Source organism: Vigna radiata, chromosome 4 (assembly GCF_000741045.1).
Source record: "Vigna radiata var. radiata cultivar VC1973A chromosome 4, Vradiata_ver6, whole genome shotgun sequence".
Taxonomy (NCBI): domain Eukaryota; kingdom Viridiplantae; phylum Streptophyta; class Magnoliopsida; order Fabales; family Fabaceae; genus Vigna; species Vigna radiata.
The window spans coordinates 10,771,009-10,796,942 of NC_028354.1; the positions used below are offsets into that span (position 1 = coordinate 10,771,009).

General features: G+C 33.4%; 1 protein-coding gene across 1 annotated transcript; it reads left to right on the plus strand.

Annotated features, from left to right (window-relative positions):
• Positions 1–1,787: 1,787 nt before the first annotated feature.
• LOC106759277 (nuclear cap-binding protein subunit 1) lies at positions 1,788–25,934 on the plus strand. The gene is made up of 19 exons (XM_014642369.2): positions 1,788–2,031; positions 2,112–2,171; positions 2,793–2,849; positions 3,631–3,702; positions 5,415–5,477; positions 7,178–7,354; positions 8,221–8,352; positions 8,804–8,870; positions 11,848–12,047; positions 12,836–12,906; positions 13,203–13,287; positions 17,157–17,225; positions 17,330–17,448; positions 19,065–19,203; positions 23,682–24,179; positions 24,459–24,758; positions 24,954–25,126; positions 25,235–25,346; positions 25,504–25,934. Exons 1-19 carry the CDS (start codon positions 1,948–1,950, stop codon positions 25,612–25,614), a joined length of 2,589 nt encoding a protein of 862 aa, XP_014497855.1. The 5' UTR covers positions 1,788–1,947; the 3' UTR covers positions 25,615–25,934.

Below are 25,934 nucleotides of genomic sequence, written 5' to 3' on the forward strand. Positions count from 1 at the left end.
CCAAGACAATTCCAAAAACTGTAAACTTCCCCTTAAACCATGATCTCATATTCTTACTTGTTAAAAACTCAATTTTTTTGTCCAAAACTCACCCTTTTACTACTTTATTTCTTACCCAAGTTCTGTAAAAACATATCAGCTCAAACTCACTAAATCCACATTCACAAATCCATCAATAAACAAATTTTAACAACAATAAACCAAACACCCCAACATACATTAGTTCTCAATTTAATTAAACCCTAAACCCTAAACCCAACATACCAAATTTCACGATTTAATTAAAGTTCATAAATCAATCATCACATCATCATACAAACATCAAATATCACATGCATAACAAATCCAAAACCAAACAAACTAGCTTCCCTTATATAGTTGATGCTTTGATAGTTTCAAGAACTCTAAAATTTCTCCTACGACTTCAATATCTATATTTGCCCCTACAATTCATGGCAATTTGATCAAAGTATACCCTTAATAACACTAATCAACAAAGAGTCTTGAAGAAGACTTAGACATAAAAAAAGTAAAGAAAACCCCTACACGCAAAGACATCAAACTTTAAAGAAAAAGGTAGAAATCGACTTACTTTATAGTTGAAATCAATTGGCTAGACATGAAGATCTCGTCTAAATGAACCCTCAAGCGGTCCTTAATCTTTCCATAAATGGATAGAGAATTAGGATTTCTAGAAAGAAAACAAAAAAAATTTAAAGAAAGAAGTTTTTAAAGAAATAAAGTTTCTTAAATAACGAAACTCTAAGATAAAAAATTTATTTATACTTTCAATATTTTTGAAATAAAATAATAGAATATCATTATTTAAAACAACGTACCACGTTTAATACAAAATTTTTGAGGATCTTACAATTATATAGAATATTTTTATAAATATAAAAATAATTAAATACATTATTGTCAAAAAAATAATCAAAATATTATCATTTAAATTTTTAAAATGATATAATTATATTATTACAACATCAAATTAATATAATAAATAAATATATTTTTAAACATCCATTGCACGAGTACAGTTCGTAGTTATTTATGGTTTGGTAGTTCTTTTATAAATAATAAAATAAATAATACGAGCTATGTTATAATAGAAAAACAGGTAATACTGTATATACTAAAATAATGAAAAAAAATTTAAAAATTAAACATTATAATAGTTATTACAAAATATTAGTAAGATTTTTATATATAAAAAGCATTTCCTATATAGAATGTGTCACAAACGATATCATCAACAGTTATATTTACAATAATAAAATATAAAAATACAAAATTTAAAACAATATTATAATAATTACTAAAATAAAAAAGATTAGCCAAATTTATAGTAAAATAATAAATTCAATAAAGAAAAGCATAATTAATTACAAAATATATATACTAAAGAAGATATACATAGAAGAAATTATTTTTTTATGTCTACATTAATTTTTTGATTTTTTTTAAATGAAATTAATAATTTTATAAATATTATCATTTAGGTGTTTGTTTATTTAAATTTAATTATTATATTTATTTAATTATTTTTCTAAACTTAATTATTTTTTTAATTAAAAAATTGTCTACAAAGTAAATAAAAACTACTCAGATTAAAATTACAAAAATTATTTGTAATTAATTTTATAATAATAATAAAAATTTTATTACTTTTAATTATCATAAAAAAATAAATATATATTTCATTATAAATGTTAAAATGTTAATCAGATTAAAAATGATTTACTCACATTGTTTAAATAAGTCCGACAAATAAGAAGTGTATTCCCTTCCCACTTCCGGGTCACCAAGTAACACCGTTAGGGTAGAAAGTTGAAGTCCTTGCAGTTCAGGCCTCAGACCCAAAACCCTCATAAAAACCCAACTCTCCTTCCTTTTAGTTCCTCTGTTGGTTTCTCACTCTTCCGTGTGGTAGTAGTGTGGCAAACAATGAGCAGTTGGAAAAACCTTCTTCTACGAATCGGTGACAAGAGTCCCGAATACGGAGTCTCCTCTGACTATAAAGATCACATTGTAGTTTTCTCTTCTTTGTTTTTCTCTTCGCCGCGAAACTGGTTGATGTCTAATCTTTCTTTTTGCTTTTGATTTCTTAGGATACGTGCTTTGGCGCCCTTCGTCGCGAACTTGACCACTCCCATACCGATGTTTTGGAGGTAAACTCTGATTCTTCTCGTTCGCATTTTGGTCGTGTTTTGTATAGTTAGGTCAATTGATTTATCGGTTGAGTAATTGAATTGTTTCGATTCGCTTCTTGAGAGTTTTGAGGCTTGTACTTGTTTTGAGGCTTGTACTTGTAGCTTCGATAGTGGACTAATTCGTGATATGCTATATTATGTTGTACGAAGTAGTTGTGAATCAATTTTCGTTCTTAATTGTAGGGCCATCAATGTGGAACACACATGTTTGAGGAGGATGTTGATATTGCTTGTTTTAATGCTAGTTATACTTTATTTTGACCTTTTTAGCTTGTTGCTTGCCAGTGGTTTTCTTCAGAAAAGAGCGCAATATGCTTCAGAAATCTTAAACATTTAAAGTAGATTGGAATCTATAACCTTGTAATTATATTAGAAGCGTGTTATCTGGACCTGTTAGTTGCTTCGTTGCATTTTCTTTACATGTTTTAAAATGTTATACCTTTTATGTTGCTTTCTTATTTAAATATTCTAGCATGTGTGATTTTGTGAGTTGTGCAGTATTTGTACATGTCTCTTTCTGTATCGTAATGCCTTGCATGATATCACATCAGATTTACTTTATTGGATTTGTTTGTGCAGTTCCTTCTCACGTGTGCTGAGCATTTGCCTCACAAGATTCCTCTGTATGGAACCCTGGTAGAGATTTCTTTTCTCTTGAACTGTAATGACATCTGTTATTTTATTCCCTGCATGTTGCAATATCTTACTGCGGATGTGCATGCACGAATGTCATGTATATATAAAGTCTTCTTCTTCTCATCAGCATTATTATTGTTATTATTGTTACTTTTGGGAGTGTGTATATATGTGTTCCATTTTTAGAGGTAGCTTTATTTAGTGAACGCTAATGATATCAATATTGGGATGTTGGTGGACTTAATTTGTTATTGTCGTGGTTGTGCAACTGGAAGTTCTACTGAATATTTTGACCTATTTGCACAGAACTTCTAGTTATTAATAATGACATGATAATGTATCTGATCTTTAATTTTTAAAATGTTTTCTTGTTTCCATTTTATAAAAAGACTTAACATTCTTTTTGGCTTTGGAATTAACATTTTTGTTAAATGCATTTGGAAAACATGTTTTTTAGTGAGCAATGGTATGATTTTAACATCATGATGACAATAATGTTCATAGAAGGTTTATACTTGACGTGCTTTTCAAGAATGAAATGTATGTAACCAGCAAAATTTGGGTGAAAACTAGATACTTAAATAATAAAAGAAGCATTGTAATTAACCTAGTCTAACACCTCCACTCTTTTATGCTGTTACATTATTCAGTTATTAATTTATTTGCTGTATTTTACATTGAATGTGAATTAGGTGTATTACTGTGCTATAGTTGTCTTGCTTGTATAGTTCCAATTGAAGTTTCTGAGCATTCTGTTTCTCCATGAATGATTTCATTGCAGATTGGCTTGATTAACTTGGAAAATGAGGACTTTGGGAAGCAACTAGTGGAGAAAACTAAAACCATGTTTCAAGTAAGCTATTAAGCCACTGAAACTTCTAGGTTGGTTTATGGGTGTTGTATTTTCATTGTCTTTATTCCTTTAATTAGCTGAATGTTCAGTTAAGGGTATTAGTACTATTTTCATTTAACTAAGCTGTCTATAATTAATTGAGTATTGATTAGGAATTCTAAAATCTAATGGTGTAAATTAGAATGTGAAAGTTTATGTAATTAGTTTTCACAGCAATGTTGACTGCTTGCTATATATAATTATTATCAGGTATTTGGATCTGAAACTAGGAACTTTTTCCTATAGAAATTCAAATTGAGTTTCATGTATGTGGATGCTTGATTAGAAAAAAAGAAGCGAAACTATTATTTTAGATGGAAGCATCATTATCTCTGTTAAATCTTGCATTATCAAAGCTGGCCATTTTGGAATGACATGGAAAGTTTAATGCTTCTTTCCATAGAATTATCTAGGTTTAGGAATGGATGGCCTTGTTCCTAACCAATGAACTTGTGATTTTTTGGAATGTATACTTTGGCCATGTTTGATATAAAATAGTTTAATCCCTCCAAAAAGACTATCAAAATAGTTTGATATTGAGGTTCAAAATATTGGAATGTTAGTAAGAAAAAAAAGTTATTGGTATTAGACCAAGGTCACAAGTTCAATTTCCAACAAGACAATTGTCGAAGAAGAGATTGTTGTGGATTGCATCAAATGTCACATAGTGGAGACTAGATATGCCAAGGCTTCGATGGGGGCATTGTTATAAGCTACATCAATTGTCCTATAGTAAAGGTCAAGTGAATTAAGTCACAATTGAATCATGGTGCTTGAGTTCTTATGCTTTTAAATATCAAGAGTTGCATCTTGATTATAAACTATAACTTTTAACCTAGTTATATGTCCTCGATCCAACAACAATAAAGTAGGTTCCCAACTCCATCAAGCTTTAACTTTCAAAATAGAACTGGAAGAGTACTTACTGATAATAAAAAACGTACAAATATGAGGATTGAACTGGAAAAAGAATAAATAAAAAAGGAGTTAATTTTTGGTTGAAAATACTAGTTTCTTTATATTTGTTGGTGTCGATTATTAAAATTTTCTATCTTCTTTCTATAAATGTGTTCATTATAGTTTTTTTTGTTTTGATTCTTTTTTTCTTTAGTGTGTCTTTCAACTGGCTTTGGCTTCTAGACCACTTGTCGTAAAACTGGTGCTTTTTTCGCCTGCTTCCACTAACTGATAAATGAAAACAGTTTTGTGAATAATATTTTCATCTTGAATTTTTCTTATGATAATTGCTTACATTAAAGTGCATATAACATAAGAAACCATCGGTTTAACCTTCACCATAGTGGGATGAATGACATGGCCATTTTGTGTCTGTTGCAATCATTTAAACCAGATTGAAATATTAAATTTTTGGTTAAACATCTTTCTGCTTGATTTTTATAAACAAAAAATTGACAATTATTTTTATTGGGTAAGGCTTGTTTGATTTAATGCAAGGTATGGTTCTTACCAACGGTTTTTCAGTACACATTCATTTTCAATTTGTTTTGTTCACCCAAAATAATGCCATTATATACTTCTCTAATCTGCTGCAATGTTTTTGAATCTAAGAACTTATTGAATTGATCTTTTAGTGCTTCTGTCCTGACTCCCTTTAATTTATTCCCTATAATATTGCTTTTGTGCATTTCTCATTTATTATATTTTTAATTCAGGATGCCTTGGATACTGGAAACTGCAATGGGGTTCGAGTTCTAATGCGGCTTTTGACTGTTATGGTATGTATTGGCACTGTTTTTATGCATAAAAATTGTGTAGCATTATTGACATTCAACTCTCAGACTGAAATATTGTTATTATTGGAATTTTGAGGAAGATAAGAAATCCTTCTAGTTTTCACTTATTCTACATTTATGAGTAATTTGTGTTTGAGCATGTCTTGTTTTTTTGCCTAAAATATTGTATAGTTAGCTTGTAATTGTTGAATATAGTAAAACTATGTATGAGATTAATCTCTCTTATGTTGAATATACACATAAGGTATTCTATTTATAATAAAAGAAAAATGAACTAAGTCCAAAATACAAATAAGAAATAATAACAAACTAACTAAAGATAAAAGATAAAAATAAGATAACTCTCTAGGATATCTGACAATATAATTAATCTAATACTCCCTCTCAAGCAACTGCATATGAATCATATGTACCAAGCTTGTTACTAATATAATCAATGAAAACTAAGTGAAAATATCTGTTTTTGCACTCGAGTAATACCAAATTGTTAATGATTTACAAAGACAACATAAAAGACAAAATACCAACCTAGTCTCCCTCTGAACAACAAATTTGAGAGGTTGTTCTATATAAATCTCTTCTTGCAAATCATCATTGAAGAATGCATTGCTGACATCTAATGGATAAAGTGGCCATTATTGAAGAGCCATCATGGCTATAAATAAACTAACAAAAGTCATCTTTGCCATTAGAGAAAAAGCATATATATATGAGTCCAATGCACTAGTGACAGAAGAGAGGTCAAAAGAGACAACAGAAGAAGTCATGGAAGAATAGGAGAGAGAAAAACCGGAAAAATCCAAGATTCTACTATCAACGCACTTGAAAGAGGAAAAGAGTAATCTTGACCCTTTGAATAGCTGCTTGAGAAGAGACGGGACATGCGACTACGCACAATGGATCTGAAAGAGGAAAAAAGAGCAACTTTTACGCTTTGAATCGTTGTCTGAGAGGAGACGGGATGTGCCTCCACACACGAAGAAAAGGGAGCATATCTACACTTCAAAAGACATTGAGAACAAATGTACAACATATAGGGCATGCTTGTTACAAATTGTAATTTTTAAATGACGTTTCCATAAAAGAAGCTAATTAAGATCCTGTTCCCTACTGTATTTTACATGTACAACTTATAGAGCATGTTTCTTACTGACTGAAATGTGCAAAAGAAGGCTGTTTCCATAAAAAGAGCTGATTAGAAAAACCTTTCTGCTCTTTTGTATTAAACTATTATTGGTGAAAATCATTTTATAAGGTTGGGTTACATATATTGCAAAGGAAAAAGTTGTATTTAGATAACCACAAATTTGGAGTTTATGATGGAAAGTTAACTTATTTTCGATAATTAACTATTTTCAATGCAAGGCAAATTACTACACTAACTCCATACTTTTTTTTTGTAATTTTACTATAAAAAAGAAAATACTTTGTACAATCCAAATAGAATATATTATCTTGTAAATAAAACTTATTCCTTATAGTTGCTTATAAAGATATAATTGATTGTTCAAATAAGTTCTTTCCCTTAGCTAATGCAGACACCCTTGTTTATTTTTTCCTACCCTTTTGATTTCTAAATATGATCACATTTTATCTTTGTATTCATGTTGTTTGTTCATGTGATGTATTTGTGTAACTGAATGAATTTTTTTTTGCATGTTGCTTTCTTGTAAATTCTTTAGATGTGCAGTAAGGTTCTTCAACCGAGCTCCTTGGTGGCTGTCTTTGAAACATTTTTATCCTCAGCTGCCACAACAGTAGATGAGGAAAAAGGCAATCCCTTATGGCAGCCTTGTGCAGACTTTTACATCACTTGTATTTTATCATGCCTTCCATGGGGCGGAGCAGAACTTACTGAGGTAATTATTTGATGCTTTTAATTACAAGTGTGGTTAATTTTTCAACTTTATATTAGCAGTCTACGTCAGTTCTTGTAATTTAAAATGTTCCTTTGCTTGTATTCCAATCGTTTCTCTATCTGATTATTAAATTTATAAATTATTTTTTAATTCTTATATATTAACTTATTTTCATCTTTCTTTGATATATCACTTGTTTTTTATATTTAATTTCTTAAAGTAATATGAGCTATTATAGAATAAACTGTTTAATTGCTTATTCAAGAACAGCTGTATTTTTTGTTTTTCATATCTAAACAAAAGACTGATTTCAGTTATTTATCCATTCTTCAGTTGGAGTTATCTGTGTTTAAATATAGATGTTGTCTGTGAGCAGAAAGTCGCTGTATCTCTTCCATTTGTGGGTGTGTATTAGTTGGTAGCATTGGTAAATAGTGAAATAGCAGTTAAGTTGTGTGCTGTTCATATTATGGCAACAATGAGTAAATAAACATTGCAAAAAATGATAGAACTGCTATGCTATCTGTTCTTGGTTGGTACTTCCTTTTTTGTTAAAATATATTCATGTATGTTCAAGTTACACTTTTGAAAATGTTTTCCCCCATAGAATCTCAATTATAAATGGAATGATTGGAAAAGGGCCTTTTACTTATGTTTGATTTTTAGGAAGTATTTGTATGCTGATTAGCATCTTCATTTATTAGAATTTTCCTTCTTTCTTTTATGTATTTCTATTGTACTTTAAATAGGAACCAACCCCTGACCTGTACGGTCTCATACGTTAAATGCAGAATTCATTCTCTTTCTACAAATATGGATTTCTTTGAATTCTTTTCCTTTTAACTGCATGTCATGTCTGCTAACAGCAAGTTCCTGAAGATATTGATAGAGTGATGGTCGGTGTAGAAGCTTACTTGAGCATCAGAAAGCATACATCTGATACTGGCTTATCCTTTTTTGAGAATGATGATGAAAATGGGGAAGGTATTAGTGACAAGGTTAGCTCCTTTTTGGCTAATACTTATGGTGGTGCATTTGATGAAGGATGAACAGTGCTTTAGGATTTTACCATACTATTATATAATTGCCCATGGTTTCAAACTTATAATTGTCTGACACATGTTGGACACTTGTGTTAAATTCATTGAAATCCTAATGAATCATATCAAATTTTGTTGCATGTTGAAAGGAAGCTCTCCTAGTGGGATAAAGACTCGATTTTTGTTGATCATGTCTCATTTCTGTGCTTAATAAATTCCAAAATTTATGAAGGGTTATTTCTTTAGTTAGTTGGTAATAGACTTAATGTATTGGCAACTTAAAGCATTTTTCTTGTAACTTAAATATTTTTTATCTTGGTATGTTTCTGTATTTTTACTCCCTTTCAATACTCGTTTAGAGGGTGGTTGAAAGTGATTATATTTGTAACATTTCATTTTCACATTGCAGGATTTTTTAGAAGATTTATGGGATAGAATACAGGTTTTATCAATGAGGGGATGGAAAGTTGAAAGTGGTAGTATTCTCTTCTGTGTGGAATGGTTTATGCTACTATACCTTTCTCTCAAAAATTGAAATCCTTTGCACTGTTTGTTGTTCACCCCTTTTTCTTTCTGTAGCTTTAGGGAATTTTGTCTTAACATTACTTGTTCTTGTTTTGTGGTTATTTCTCTACATATTGATGTTAAGTTTACAAATAATGTCTTAAAGTTAAACTTAATCTTGTGTTTGGAAAATAATTTTTTAGAGGGTAATTCATTTTTATAAACCATTAAAAATGCTTAATGACAAAATATGTTGTTTAGATAGATAATTTAAAAAGAAAGTTAAATTTTCACAAATTGTTTCAGTATTTTGATTTCTTAAAATCTGTAGAATTTAAAATTTCAACTAAAAAACTAGGAATTTGAAATTCTTGACACGCTTATCATAAAATTTCAATTACACACACATATACACACACACATATGATATAGTAGAAATTAAATTACAGTATTAAAACTAAATGCTTGAATTTAGATCGATTTATCCAAATAATTCAAGTTTCAAGTTTTTTAAATTCTTTGAAATTTTAAAACTACTTAGATTTGTTTTGAAGAAGTTGGATTTGACTGTACATTCTACTTAGTGCACCCCTTTTTACTTTCCTTAAACATTTACTTTTGTGTTTTTAATTGTTTGTCGTTGGGCCATTTTATTTTATGCACCACACTGTGTACTATCTTGCAGCCCCTTATTTGTTTGTTTTTGTTGTTGTCTTTGCCGTTTGCACCTCTGTGCTTTACTAACTTGGACCACCAATTTTCTATTAAATTTGTTTTGTTCTTGTTTAATTTCATATTGTTGAAATAATTTTTAATTTTACGTAGTAATTACGTCTAAGATAGGAGGTTGAGTGTTAGATAACCTTTATACCTAGTTCTCTGACCAAGTAGTATAGGACAGTGCTTCTGATATTTCATCTCCTTATTGTATAATCCTTCAAATATATAAATAAAGAACCATGAGATGGATTTTTCAAGCCCTTTATAAATATATTTCTTTGTTTTAATCTCGAGTTGGTAATATAGCTGGTCAATCCTACTTTGGTTACTGTCTCGTCTTATTCATTGACACTAGTCTTTGCTGTCCTCAAATTTTTGATGCCGTTTGCGATTGTTTGATGTCGTTTCGCTGCTGTCCACCTGTATTTGAAGCTGTCCAATGCAGTTTGAAACTATCCAACACTGTCAACCATTGTTCTCTGCGGTTTCATCATTGTGTGCTGCCTTCCGTCATCGCAGTTTCGTCCAGTGACCATAGGATTTTGATCGCCTCTCCACGCTATAACCAACCCCGTTGGTGCTGAAGGCTAGTTGTCTTCCATGCACTTCATATTTGTAACCTACGAATAGGCGCATGTTGTCCAATGTGCTCATCCGAACAACATCTCGTCACCTCCATAATTGTCGCCAGACCCCCTTTTCTCTGTTCTGACCCTCAATACTTAACTTTAATTTTAGTGAAGTCCAAAAGCTACCCTCGTGGAAGTTACCTAGGGTTTTCTTTTTCCCTTACTATTATTGCATCCCTTCATTGTTTTTTTGTTCCTGATCAATGATGATGACTAGAAGTGTTATTTGATTCTCTAAAAGTCCCTCAATTACTTTCGAGAATCTAAATGGGAAAATTTATCTATCTTGGATTGCTGCCATCGAAATGTGATTTCTTGGCCAAGGGCATCATGACCACCTTGAGCAAGTTGGAAGCCATGTGTCTGCTGAAAAAGCTAAACAATGGAAACAAACAAATTTTCAATTATGTGCCCTGTTGCGGCAATTCGTGGAGCCAGGACTTCTTATGTCTTGTAGAGCTTTTAAAACATGTACTCCTTTTGGAAGAAAGCTCAAAGCATCTATGCCAACTATATTCAACATACAACAAACAAGCTTGCATCTCCCAAAATGGCAAACCATGATATGGTATCCTTCATGACTGAAGTCCATTCAGTTATGGAAGAACTGAGGATATTCTTGGAAGTCGAGTCTTTGAAGGAAATCAAGAAGAAACTTAACAAATATTATATGGTGTTGATCCTTTGTACTTTACATCTAGACTTTGATCATATCAGAGATCAACTTCTAATTAGTCATGAGGTCCCTTCCTTAGAGACCTTGACCACACAACATGCCTTCTTTGTGTCCCGGTGCCTCAATCTCATGAAGCTTATGAACTAGTGGAATCATCTGTCATGGTTGCCACACAAGGAAAAGAAGGATTGGCACTAGAGGAGGAGGATGTGGAGGCTGGGGGCGTCCCTAGTGCACATAGAAGGATGGGTCACAAGCAAGAAATCTGCTACTCCTTGCATGGTTTTCCTTCCAAAATAGCCAATATCTCTAAAGCTAAAACTACCAACTTCAAGTTCATTGAGGATGAATATCAAAAGTATCTATGGCTGAAGTCTAACAACTTGGCACAAAGATCTCAATCTCTAAGTAAATCAACAACTTGCATTTCTCAATCCATGGAAGGTCAAAATTCATGGGTAATTGACTCAAGTGCTTCTGATCACATCTTTGCTAATACCTGTTTGACCTCTTTGATCTCAACCATTTTCTTTCAAGGAAAACCTCATTTCATAACCCTTGCAAATGGTTCTAAAGCTTCCTCAAAGGGAGGCAGTCAAGTTTCCCTGTCTCCTTCCCTAAATTTGAAGTTTGTCCTTTTTGTCCCTAATTGGTTTTTCAATTTAATTTTCTTAAGCTAGTTAACCAAAATGTTTAATTGTTCAATACTAAGATGACTTTTCAAATCTTATGTTGTCTTTTCAAATTATATAGAAGCTTATGTTGTCTTTTCAAATCTTTTAATGAATAATTAATTCGTTTGATTTATCTTTTTCATTTCTTATTGTTCTATTTTTTCTTGTCCTTAACATCAATTTGTGTATCTTTATTTAAATTTTCTTGTGTTTTATTCCCTTTTTGATTATTTTCGGTTTCAATTGGTAGTTCCAAGACCTCATCTTTCATTTGAAGCTCAATTGGTTGCTGGGAAGTCTCATGAATTTGGGCCAATAAGCTGCCCCAGCCTACCAGAACCACCTTCAGTCCCTTCTGGCGTCTCTACGGGTAAACAGAAGCATGAAGCAGAATTAAAATATCCTCAAAGGATACACCGGTTAAATATATTTCCTCTCAGTAAACATGAGGTAATTTGCGTGTCAACATTTCCATTCTTTTAATCAATTTTTATGGAAAGTTCTTTTTGGTATTTTTACCTTGTAAATGGAATTACAGTTATTTGTATCCAGCTCTGCGCTTTATTAATTTAGGCTTTTATTTTCAAAACTGAATTTTGTTTTGACAGTTTTCAAGCTAACCAATGTATTAATTGCAGACAACGTCTGCATCATTCCTCTGTATGCAGACAATGTCAGTGGGTTAAACTGCATATTCTCCAAACAATATTTCTAATGTTCTTCCTAATAGATTTCAGTCAGCATCTATGGTACAACTGCATTTGTAAAACCATTGAAATCCTTAGTCAGGCATTTTTTTAATTATGTGTCTTTATATTTTGAACGGAGAGAAGTCTTTCATACATTCATTGCAAATTAATCTACCATTACTGAATTGTTAGTTTCAATGAAGTGGTTGGTTTTGTTATTTGATGGCTAAGATGGCGATTTCATGGTTGAACAGCCAAGAAATCTGTTTTTTTTTTCCTTGTATGTTGAGTTTCCTTGCACAATATCTTGTCTGCTAGTGCTTCTGTATTTCTCTTTAATAAATCTTCTCTTAAATTAAATCTTTTCTTAATAGCTTTCAAAATCTTTTTGTTTGAGGATCAAAGTGCTTTCTGCCTGATGGTCTGCTTTTTATAGCATGTTATGATGTTCATTTCGTGTGTTATAGCTGTAGTTCTAGGTTCAGTAATTTCAATTTAATACTTGTCAATCATATATGCGGGTTGAATGAAATAATCTTTTGGATGCAGGATATACAACCTATAGACAGATTTGTTATGGAAGAGTATCTCCTAGATGTGCTTCTGTTCTTCAATGGCTGGTTTGTATACACCATTCATTTTCTCTAGTACTGAAAGTGTTGTGATGAACCTCTGATGGAGTTTGAATACCAAAAAGATATTGTAGAACACATCATGACTTGCGGTTTTGTGTTATTAATTTAACTTTTTTTGTTATATTGAGTGTCAATGAAGAATTCTAAGTTCTATTCTACATTATTTTGTTTAGAATTTTCCTGTAGTGATATATATTGCATCTCTGCCTTAGCGCTTTATCCTATAAAAATGTTTTGATGTGAATATAACTATTATCATTTCTGGTTTATTGCAAAGCTAGTCGAAAGGAGTGTGCATCTTTCATGGTTGGTTTGCCTGTTTCCTTCAGATATGAGTACCTCATGGCCGAGACAATATTCTCTCAGGTACTACTTGTGAATTTGCAATAAATATCTCACCTCTTTTATAACAATATAGTATAAAGCTTAAGCAATTAGCATTATTGAGACCTGAGCAAGATGTTTCTAGACGTCACTTGAGAAAAATAAATAGAATATATTTTAGAAAGCATGTTCTAGTCCCTCTCAGGTTCAAATATTTATACATAAACTGTTGATTAATCTGCAGAAAAAGAAGTAGAAAACAAGTAAAGGCACCTCTAGGACCCTGGGTATAGATAGGTACAACTTTTTAATAAAGCCTATTCTGACAAAGCTGAAGAACAATATTATTTTCCACTGACATGTTAAGTAACTTTTATTGTCGATTGAATGTTAAGCAAATTCAGTGATATGGGAAAAAGAAAAAGAAGCTCATCTCTTAACATTTGATGTCATATTCAGCCTGTGAATGTTGTATGTTCCAATTTCTATGTTTTGTTCTCTCATAAAACACTAGATTGAAGACAATTGAAGGGTTGTTTGGTTGGTGCAGTAAACTTCATCTGCTCATTTTCATAAAATTTCAACTCTTGAAGGAGTTGTTTAATCCACACAAACATGGTTATCAAACTTGCCAGTTAACTCGTTAACTCGTCTGAGTTTACATTCCCAATCATGGTTGCCGAGTTAACTCGGTACCAAACTCGTTTTTGGACTCAACTTAGTAGAATCGGACATGCACTCGGTGGAATCTTTTGGAATCGTGATTGCACAACGATTTAGAGAGTTCGAAAAAAAGGCAAAAACGAAGAAAAGAGGGATCGTTTTGTTTAGGGTTTAAAACTTGATTAATGTTCTTTTCTTTTTTTTTCACTCCACCGTTGATCTTCGTTGCTCGTGGTCAAGTTTCGCTCTATTTGATCGTCATTCGTGGTCGTGCTTGGTCCGGTTGCCGATTGTGGGCGTCATCGCTCGTTCAGTCGCTGTGCGTGGTTTCCTTTCGTCCCCGTCGCTGTTCACCTGGTTTGTGATCACTGTCACAGTGGCCGCTGTCGTCACTGCCATCCTCACCACCTTCCTCGCTTTGCAGCTTCTGGTCTGCCCTTCTTCTTTGAGCCGCAAGTGGTGTTGGGTGAAGTTTTGTTATTCTAAAAGTATAAACCGTGCCACTGTATGATTTTATTAGGAAATGAAATTTTTATTCTTTTATTACAGAAACGTAATATACTTATGTTTTTATTTTTATGTAAATGGTTTTTTATTGAAATTGAAATTTATATTGTTTTATTAAATTTTTTTACTTTAGTATATAAATGATTTATTAAAAAATTATATTCTCATAGTTTTATTAGAGGAATGAAAGCTTTTGTTTTTGTTTTTTCAAATCCTAAGTCTTGCCATTCTTTTAGTGAAAAAATTTAAAACATATCAAATTCAATGGAAACTAATGCAAGTGTATCTTCATTCCATACATTTGGAGACAACGATGTCCAACATTCATGAGAGGAAGACTTGGATGAAGATAATGACAAAGATAATGATGCCATTATTAGAAGATTAGAGGAATAGACATAAAGACTTTGACATTTCTATTTATGTTTAGAATATTTCTATGAATTTATGTATTTCAATTAATATATTTGTATGAAAAATATTTCTATGAACTTATATTTTTTTTTCATACAAAAGTAAACTCTTACGAGTTTACGAGTTGAGTTTACTGGACTCTCACGAGTTTACGTAAACTCTCGAGTTTGACAACCTTGCACACAAGTTCACATGTAGTTGGAGCCATAGATCGATATTATGCATCTGCACTAGATCGAGTAACAACATTATGTTTTTTACTTTTCCAAGATACAAGGTTCCCTCCAAGTAATACACAATATCCTATGGTACATCTTCTGTCAATTGGACAACCGGTCCAATCTGCATCACAATATCCTTCTCCTCAAGTACTTCCCTTGTTCAAATATAACAATCCGTGTCCTAGGTTCCCTTTTACATATTTGAGAATGCAAATCACAACATTCCAATGATCAACATGTGGATTTTGCATAAATTGGCTCACAACTCCCTTCGGATAAGAAAAATTAGGTCTTGTTATGGTAAGATAGATGTGTTTTGCTATCAACCTTTTGTATCTCTTTGTGTCAAGAAAGACTAGGTCTTGTTATGGTAAGATAGATGAGTTTTCTAACCAACCTTTTGTATTTGTCTGGGTCAGAGAAAAGCTCACCTTGGTCTATCATTAACTTTTGATTTGAGTCCATAGGGCTATCAATGAACTTGCAATTTGTCAGGCCTGTTTCTTCCAAAATATCAAAAGCATATTTTCTATGTGAAATGAGGACACCTTCTTTTGATTGTGCCACTTCAATACTAAGAAAATATTCTTTAATGGAGCAATTCTAGTGACATCATTTCCTGTAATAACAATATCATCATCATCATAAACTATAAGATAAATACATTTGTTTGGAGAATAATGACCATAAACACTGAATGATCTGCCTCACAACGTTTCAATCCAAAATTTTACACAACTTGACTAAATTTACCAAACCAAGCTCAAGGTGATTGCTTCAAGCCATAGAGTAAACAATGTGATTTACAAACTAACTCAAACTCCTCCTGAGCAATAAACCCAAGAGGTTGCTCCATGTATATCTTCTATTCGAGATCAGCGTGAAGAAAGGCATTCTTAATGTTCAATTAGTAAAGGGCCTATTGATGAATGACAGTCATAGCAAGAAAAAGACAAACATTTCTGTTTGAGAAAAAGTATCACAATAGTCGAAGTCATAAACCTAAGTACATCCCTTAGCTATTAGACGAGCTTTGAGACTATCTATTGCATCAATAGGACCAACCTCAATACAATAGACCCATCTACAACCCACATGCTTCTTACCAGGAGGAAGATGGACAAGTTCCCAAGTGTCTGCAGGATGACAAAGTGCGTCATGAACATTATTAGGAACCTTAATGGTAGATAAGGAGGAAACAAAGGAGAAATATGGAGGAGACACACAATGTTAATTTAAAAATACTTGTATTAAGTAAACCAGTGTATTTTTTTTTTCTTATTCCACTCTTACAATTTACTGCTGTATTTATACAAAAGGTTAGGCACCTCCTAAAACCCTAACCTAAGAGTTGGGTTCCCATACATAATAATAGTAATATAGAAACATTACATTTCAACAATTCTAATAATATATGTGATGGCAAATGATAGATATATCTTGGGGTGTCAACATAGCTGATATGTCAAGGAGCATAGTGATGTCTACCATGAGTTTCATAAAGAAAAAGATCTTGAGCCGTACAAGATATCTTACAACCTCTTGTGAAACCCTATTTCTAGAAAACCTCATGACAACCCCATTCAAGAACAATACACCTCAAAGAAAGAAATCTTTTATAGAAGAAAATTAACTATAAGATAAACTTTTCAACACATTCATTATCAAATCCAAGTGCATCAGATCAATTCAATCAAGATTGCTTGCATCTTCAATCTCAAACAGTGACAAATGTATCATTTATGTAGGCTTTTTTGTCATATATTTAATCTAACATTCTACGAAGTGCAGTATTGATAACCATTGATTTAAACTCAATGGTTTTGAATGTTCTAAATTTCATGCAAGTGGATAGCAACTTGGGATTTTTAAGAACTGGAAAATGTTACAGTGAATCCACCTACTATTTTTATTTGCAAGTGTTTGTTTAATGAAATTGTCTTATTCTTTTTCATTATTTTTGTAAATAACAAGCTACGTAAATTAAATACACTGAAATGTTTAATTTTCTAATTTGATGTAACTGACATTTGTGAATCTGTACTTTTAATTAGTGGCTTCTTATATTGGCTGATTTGTGTAACGTGATGTCTATTTCTGTTGCAGCTGCTGATGCTACCTCAACCACCTTTCAGACCAGTATATTACACACTTATAATTATTGACCTTTGCAAGGTATTGTGTTTCAGTCACTGGGGAATTATTGTTGCTTCAAAACAATACAGATTTGAAATTTAAGCTCATGTTTAATGCTTTTGTATACATGTGGCTACCAATAGGCTCTTCCTGGAGCTTTTCCTGCTGTTGTTGCTGGAGCAGTTCGTACTCTCTTTGAGAGGATAGCTGATTTGGACATGGAATGTCGAACACGTCTAATCCTTTGGTTCTCCCACCATTTGTATGTTCAAAATTTTAGTAAATTCTTTTTGACATGCATTACTTAAGATAATTCGTACGTGGTTGTGCTGCTTGATATGTTGTCTGTCCAACTTTACCTTTTTTTTCATTTATTTCACTTTGTAGATAGAAAAATAAAAAACCACGGGTAACCTTGTGTGGCGTCTAGGCACTAGAGTTGAACGATATATTATTCATGAATTAGACACGAAATTTCTCTGGTGTGGTTATATTCAATGGTGAGAAAATCATTGAAGTGAAACTGTTGTTTTTGGGTCACATTTCTTAACACTTTAAAGCAAACTTTATATTTCCCAAATTATAAACGATTTAATGGATGTATTTACNATCCTTCTGATCATGACTAAGTTACTAATTTATATAGGACAACTGTGCAATACTCACTTTATCAACTGCAAATTATCAGTTAAGTGTTAGATATTTTGTGCACACCCAAGCCCTACCAACCTTTCTTAAATGTTAGCCATTGATACTACCATTCAACTACATGGCCCAAATAAATGGATAAAATTTAATTGCCAATTACCATTAATTGATTGCTAATGGGTGACCAAACATAATTAATAACATAATATATTATTTTTATCATGCAATTATATTTTCTATTTTAGTTTGATAATATCTGGTGTTGCCTCTGTTCCTGGTCTGGTCTGGTCTTTTACTCCTAGTGAATATTTTCGAATAGAAGGTAACTGTAAAAAAGTGAAGTATTGGTTGACGTATGTTGGAAGTCCCACATCGACTAGAGATGAGGCCATTTAAGTGTATATAAGTGGGTGCAAACCTCACCCTACAAGCCGGTTTTGTGGGGTTGAGTTAGGCTTAAAGTCCACTTCTAACAACGTATATCTAGTTTAGGAATGATCAGCTACTCAATTGGCTGAAGTGAATATGTTGTTACTTCTTAACCACTTTTTAAAAGTCATAAACTGGTTCATTGTTTAATCCTCTGTCCTGCCAAAGTTCAAAGTTCAACTAACAGAAAAGGTGGAAACTCAAGCTGCATTTCTGACATCTGTAGCCTCTGATCCTGGCTACAATATTTCCCTGAATTTCCTTTTAATGGAATGCTGGAATTGGCATGTTAAAGGATTGATCTAATAGAAGGTTATAATGACTTCAAATAAAGATTGCAGTGTCATTTATGACTCTGCAATGTGGGAGTTATTTTGGTCAAAAGGAAACGGAGTCTTGTCTCTCTAAGCATAGTAGTGAATGATTCCAACTAGTAAGGATTAAAGAATTTGAGAAAGTGACTTGGTGATATTGATGAGGCAGTTGATGTTTATGATGAAGTTGGTGTTAGCCTTAAATTGTGGTTTTAACTGGTTCTCCGATTGTGGTCTAATTTGTTACTGGAAACAGTGGTGTGATGTTTGATAATTATGCGTAAAGTTGTTGGATGAGTGTATTAAACAATTAGATGCTCATTTATAGCTCTCACAATTTGGTGCGTTGTGATGATAAACTGATAATTTGTTTCAATCATCACTTTCAGATGAATGTTAGTAGTTGAAAGCACATTCTGTGTTTGTGTCCTAAGTCGTGTATTAAGTGTTTTCATATTCAATTTGGTTTATGGTCTATATTATGCAGATCAAACTTCCAGTTTATCTGGCCATGGGAAGAGTGGGCTTATGTCCTAGACCTCCCAAAGTGGGCTCCACAACGTGTCTTTGTCCAAGAGGTTTTGGAGAGGGAAGTTCGCTTGTCATACTGGGACAAAGTTAAGCAGGTAATTTATCAAAGCTAGAACCACAGTAAATTTTACATTTGTTGCACATTGCCTTATGATGAGACAATTAGACTGCATTGCCACTCATGATCTTTTCATGGTTATGGACCATATAGGGAAATCATAAAAGGGTTAGATATTTTGTTTCTGTTTTTGTTATGTAGAGGAATGTATGCTTTGTTAAATAGAAGGATTTTTTATTTTTCAGTTTTCTTGTGAGGTAACTCACTCCAGGATCATGTCAGGGGAATTTTGGTGGAATCTTCTTAGATAACTTGAACAGAGAAAAAAGAGGGAAAATTGAATAAGAACATAATATTTTTATTTACTGTTTTCACACATTGTATGTTATGTACAATAGTTATTTATGGACACAAATGTCTAAGAAGCTGTTATAAACTGACAGCTGTACAGAGAAAAAAATATAAAATGAAAGAAACCTACCGCTGAACAGGTTTGACTAATTATACAAGTTGACCATAGTTGACTATAGTATATACACTAACAGCCCTCCTCAAACTCAAGGAGAAGACTTTTTTAGATGCAAAAGTCTTCACATTGAGGTTGCTGCGAAGAAGCACCAACCAAGTGTTGGACAATGAATATGATAAATTAAGAGTTGCTTTGCCAAAATATTTTCTCGTACAAAGAAGACATCAATCTCCATATGTTTAGATCGATTGTGAAAAAACAGGATTATTAAGAATAGCCACTGCACTTTGCTTATCACAAAGAAGAACTGGAGTATGGAAAGAAACTTGCAACTCTGTTAGTAGTTTGGAAATCCATGACAATTCTGCTGCTGTTTCAGCTAGACTTTATTGAAATGTACAACAACTTGTTTTCTAGACCTCCAATTAGGACCATGAAAAATGACTGCCCCTGAAATAGATCTTCGATCATCTATATTTGATACCCAGTCAACGTCACAACAGGTTTTTGAGCATAAAGAGCAGTTAAGTGATGCAGGTTGAAAATTCTCAAGTTTAGAATAGATACTCTCTCTTATGATATTCTGAGGTTACTAACCTCTATATTTATACACAAGTCATCAACATATTATGGGCTGCTAAATCTGCTGGACAAATCCCTATAATTATGGGATCAATCAAACATAAATAACCTAATAAAGGCAGCATTCAACAGTTACAGAAATACAACATATTTAAATAAAAAACTTCCTAAACTACTCCATGCCAATTAATACCACGCCAATCACGGTTTTGACACTCCTTCTCAAGCTGGTGAATAGGTGTTTTCCATTCCCAGCTTGGAGACAATTCCTTCAAAGTTTATGCAGTTCAGTCCCTTGGTGAGTATATCTGCAAGTTGGTTCTGTGTAGATACATATGGTGTGCAAATCATGCCACTATCTAGTTTTTCCATTATAAAGTGTCTATCAACTTCAATATGTTTAGTTGTACCATGCTGTACCGGGTTATGAACTATGCTAATTGCAGATTTATTGTCACAATATAGCCTCATAGGTTCATCCCACTTTATCTTCAAGTCTTCCAATATAATTTTCAGCCATAGAAGTTCACATATTCCGTGGGCCATTGCTCGAAATTCTGCTTCAGCACTTGATCTAGCCACTACACTCTGTTTTTTACTCTTCCAAGTCACCAAGTTTCCACCAAGGAAGGTACAATATCCTGTGGTTGATCTCCTATCTACCACTGACCCAACATAGTCTGCATCCGTATATGCTTCAAGGCATAAATTCTTGTTCCGTTTGAACAAAATCCCTCTTCCGGCGGTCCCTTTCAAGTATTGTACAATTCTAAGAGGAGCTTGTAGATGTGTTTCCTTTGGTTGGTGCATAAACTGGCTAACTAGACTTACAGCAAATGCAATGTCTGGTCTAGTGTGAGATAAGTAAATAAGCCTGCCCACAAGTCTTTGATACATTTCCTTGTCCACAGCAATATGCTCCATACTTCCCAATTTTATATTTGGATCAACTGGAGTACTTGCTGGTTTGCAGCCTGTCTTCCCTGTTTCTCTAACAAGTCGGTAATATATTTTTGTTGAGATATGAAGATTCCTTTCTTGGAATGGGCCACTTCAATTCTCAAAAAATATTTAAGCCTTCCCAGTGTCTTGATCTCAAATTTCGTGGCAAGACATTTGCTTAATACTTGTTCGCTTTTGTCGTCCCCACTCACTATAATATCATCTACATACACTAATAGAATTGTTACTTCCCTTGAAGCTGAATGTTTGATAAATAATGTGTGATCCCCTTGGCTCTGTTTGTAGCCTAGACCTGTCATAACTTTGGTAAATCTTCCAAACCATGCTCTTGGGGATTGTTTCAACCCATATAGAGCCTTTCTTAATTTGTAAACAGTTCCAGCAGCAACCTGTTCCTTGTAACCCGGGGGCAACTCCATGTATATTTCTTCTTCAAGGTCTTCATGTAGAAATGCATTCTTCACATCAAACTGCTGTAGATCCCAACCATTATTTGTTGCTAGTGACAATAATACTCTGACCGTGTTCATCTTAGCAACCGGGGCAAATGTCTCCAAGTAATCAACTCCATAGGTTTGAGTGAAGCCTTTGGCCACCAACCTTGCCTTGTAACGTTCGATTGTCCCATCAATCCTATACTTTATTGTATATACCCACTTACATCCCACTGGTTTTTTTCCAGAAGGTAGGGTGACAAGTTCCCAGGTCCTATTCTTGTTTAATGCCTCCATTTCCACATCCATGGCATTTTTCCATTTCCTGTTAGACAATGCTTCAGATACAGAGGAAGGTGTGTGTGTGGAGTTGAGGTTAGTGAGAAAGGTTTTATGGGTAGGTGAGAATTTTTCAAAGGATAAGAAATTTNATAGTGGGTAAAGTGGCTTTTGGGTGCAAGCTCNAGTTCCTTTTCTAAGGGCAATGGGTAGGTCAAGGGTTTGGTCCACCTATGCTTCTAGATTATCAGAAACAAACTCATTAGAATCATTGGAATTTATAGGATTTGAAGGTGTTACNTCATGTAGTGCTGGTGGGTTGGATTCTTGGACATTGCCAGATTCTAGAATGGCCTTTTCTCTTCTTGAGTATACCTTTCCAAATTTGTCGCCATCATCAGGTGCAGGTCTTGCGGATTGAGTAGGTTGAATTCTTTCCTCAATTTCAAGGACAACAGGTTGAATTCTTTCCTCAATTTCAGGGACACCAATGCCGCCACCATTTGTCCCAGTTTCAGGCCCAAACGTCGTATTTGGGGACATGAGAGTCTCATCTTCCTCTCTTATATTCTCCCCTTGAAGATGAGGCTGTTTGAAGTAGCTCTCTTGTTCGTTGAAGGTGACATCTCTTAACACATAGAATCTTTTTGAAAGGGGTTGAAAACATTTGTACCCTTTTTGTGTGGTAGAGTACCCTAAGAAAACACATTTGACAGCTCTCGGATCCAATTTCCCCCTTTCATTACTATGAACATGTACAAAGGACACACACCTAAACATTCTAGGTTGGAGTTTATTTGTAGGGTCTAGGTGTGGGTAGAATGAGGATAGAACTTCCATGGGACTTCTTGAGTTTAAAACTTTAGTGGGTAATCTATTGATTGGATAGCTGGCGGTAAGGAGATCTTCCCCCCAAAATCTTTTAGGAACATGATTTTGAAAAAGTAGAGCTCTAGTTTGATCTAAAGTTTAGAATAGAATCTCTCTCTTATGATATTCTGAGGTTACTAACCTCTATATTTATACACAAGTCAGCAGCATATTATGGGCTGCTAAATCTACTGGACAAATCCCTATAATTATGGGATCAATCAAACATAAATAACCTAATAAAGGCAGCCTTCAACAGTTACGGAAATACAGCATATTTAAATAAAAATCTTCCTAAACTACTCCATGCCAATTAATACCACGCCAATCACGGTTTTCACAAAAATGCAAGCCATTAAATATTGTATCCTTAAGATACCTCAGTATACATCTTAGGTACCCAGGTTTGCAACCTAACAAGAACACACTCAAAAGATAGGAAGAGGAATGGAAGAATTGTTTTCTCATAGCTTCTGTTTCCCTATCCTAATCACTCATCTCTGTTTTTTGGCTTTGTATTTATATTTTATCCGAAAGAAACAACTTTAATTGACTAAAACAGATTATTTTTTTAATCAACCTTTATTTAGTGAAAAACTTGTGTTATGTGGCTGTTTATCACTCCTACATTTTATTGAATGACATGCTTAAGAATTCAGTTCTAACTTGATTTATTATGTGATTGAGAGGTTATTTTCATTATCTGTTATGATTTTGCATTTTTTTGTAGGATCTTATGCTTCGTGTTGTGAAACTATGGTTTATGATATTTTATTCCCATCCTACTAATCTTATCTAAAGTTTTGATATTGACTACATTGGATGCTTTTCTATTAGCAGCAGAATTAATTGAAAGGTATTTTTTTATATAGTTGGCATATTGATGTTTTTATGGTATATTTTCATGATATTTTGTAGAGTATTGAAAATGCACCTCGTTTGGAAGAATTGCTTCCTCCTAAAAGCGGGCCAAATTTTAGTTTTGGTTCAGAAGATGGTAAAGAAAGCAATGAGCATGGACTGTCTGGAAAGCTCAACAGTATGGTTAAAGGGAAGTCACCTGTCCGTGAAATAATCTCTTGGATTGATGAAAGTGTGCTTCCAAATAATGGTCTAGAAGTTACCCTCAGAGTGATTGTACAAACACTTCTCAATATTGGATCCAAGAGTTTCACTCATTTGATAACTGTCTTGGAGAGATATGCACAAGTCTTTGTGAAAGTATGTCCGGANGAGGATNGACAAGTCATGCTGATAGCTGAAGTGAGTTCTTTCTGGAAGAGTAACACCCAAATGACAGCAATAGCTATTGACAGGATGATGGGTTATCGACTTGTATCAAATCTGGCTATTGTGAGATGGGTCTTCTCAGCAGAAAATATTGAGCAATTTCATACATCGGATCGGCCATGGGAGGTACATAATTGAGGTTTTTACGGATAGATTGTTGTTAACTCTTTCCTCCTCGGCTATAGGTCTAAGGGGTCAGAAACCATCTGCCTTTTGCTTTTTATTGTATTTGATGTGATCTGCTTTTTAATTTTTAAATTTAAGTGCTCAAAATTTACACCCTTTTTGTTTTTTGTTTGATTGGCATGGATTATGAATTTTAGCATGTATGGAATTTTCAGTTGATCATCATGATAATTACTTTTGCTTTCATATAGTAATTCGACCCTGATTTCTATTGAACAGATTCTGAGAAATGCAGTAAGCAAGACACATAATCGTATTTCTGATTTACGGAAAGAAATATTAACTATTAAAAAGAACATTTCATCTGCCGAAGAAGCTGCCAAGGAGGCAAAAGCTGAGCTAGATGCTGCAGAGTCAAAACTTACACTTGTGGATGGTGAACCAGTTCTTGGTGACAATCCTGTTAGATTGAATAGATTGAAATCACATGCTGAAAAGACAACGGAGGACGTGGTGACTGTTAAAGAATCCTTAGAATCTAAGGAAGCTCTTCTTGTCCGAGCAATTGAGGAAAATGAGGTAATTGATGGAAAATTTGTTAAGTTAATTGTTTGCATAAAGTTTTTTGTATCAAACATGTTTACAATGTCTGGGAATGGTTACATTTTTGTTACAGCCAGAGATAACTTTTCATGTATTTGAAAAAAAATAGATTTGCCAATAGTGAGTTTCTAAGAAAATTTTCATTGCATTGTTGGTTATTGGCATATACAGGCATTATTTCTCTTGTTGTACAAAAGCTTCTCAAATGTGTTGACAGAGCGGCTTCCTGAAGGAACTAGAACACTGCATGAGTTGAAGTCTGTGCAAGTAGATGTGATGGCAGTGGACGCTGAAGAGCCACCAACAATGGAATTAGATGACGAAAACCAGAGATCTCAAAACAGGTTCTCGTGCCTGTCCTTCTGAGCTAGATTAATAATTAAGAAAAGTTAATGTTTCTCTGGCTTTGTACGCATGTGCATATTACTATTGCTTTTTAATGTCTTCTACAGTCAGTCAAATGGAGAGAAGAAAGGTGGTGCTTATGTTGTAGGTGAAAAGGAGCAGTGGTGTATCACCACTTTGGGCTATGTGAAGGCTTTTTCTAGGCAGTATGCTGCTGAGGTATTGTTCCATTCCCTGTTTGCATTTATCTTGGCTTTTAAGGGAATGCCTTGTAAACAAAACTTAGCATATACAAAATCTTTTACCTGTTCCTCCAGGGTTAGATTGCTCTATATTTGTTTACCTCTAAAAACTTGTATTAAATTGTTGGTTGCAGATATGGCCCCATGTTGAAAAGTTGGATGCAGAGGTATTGACAGAAGAAACACCTTATCTTTTTAGGTCAGCTGTTTATACTGGTCTTCGAAGACCAATTCACGAGGCATGATCAATTTGTTACTTCACCTCTGAGCTATGTTATTTAGAATATAATGTAATTCCATTCTTTAGTCTGCTAGTTAAGCATTTTCTTAGTCTGCTAAAAGCCTAAAACTGTATGCAATTGTAATTTAAAAATGACAAGGTTGGTATGACGAGTCTCTACATCTTAGATTCTAACAGGGACTTTATCACCGCTGCTGTACATTAGATTTCGATTATAGCTTTTAATTGGACCTCAAATACCCAAAAAAAAAATGGAGTTTGCACCATACTTGTGTTGTACTTGGTAGTAAAATGAAAATTGAATTGTGATTATTTGCATTAAAA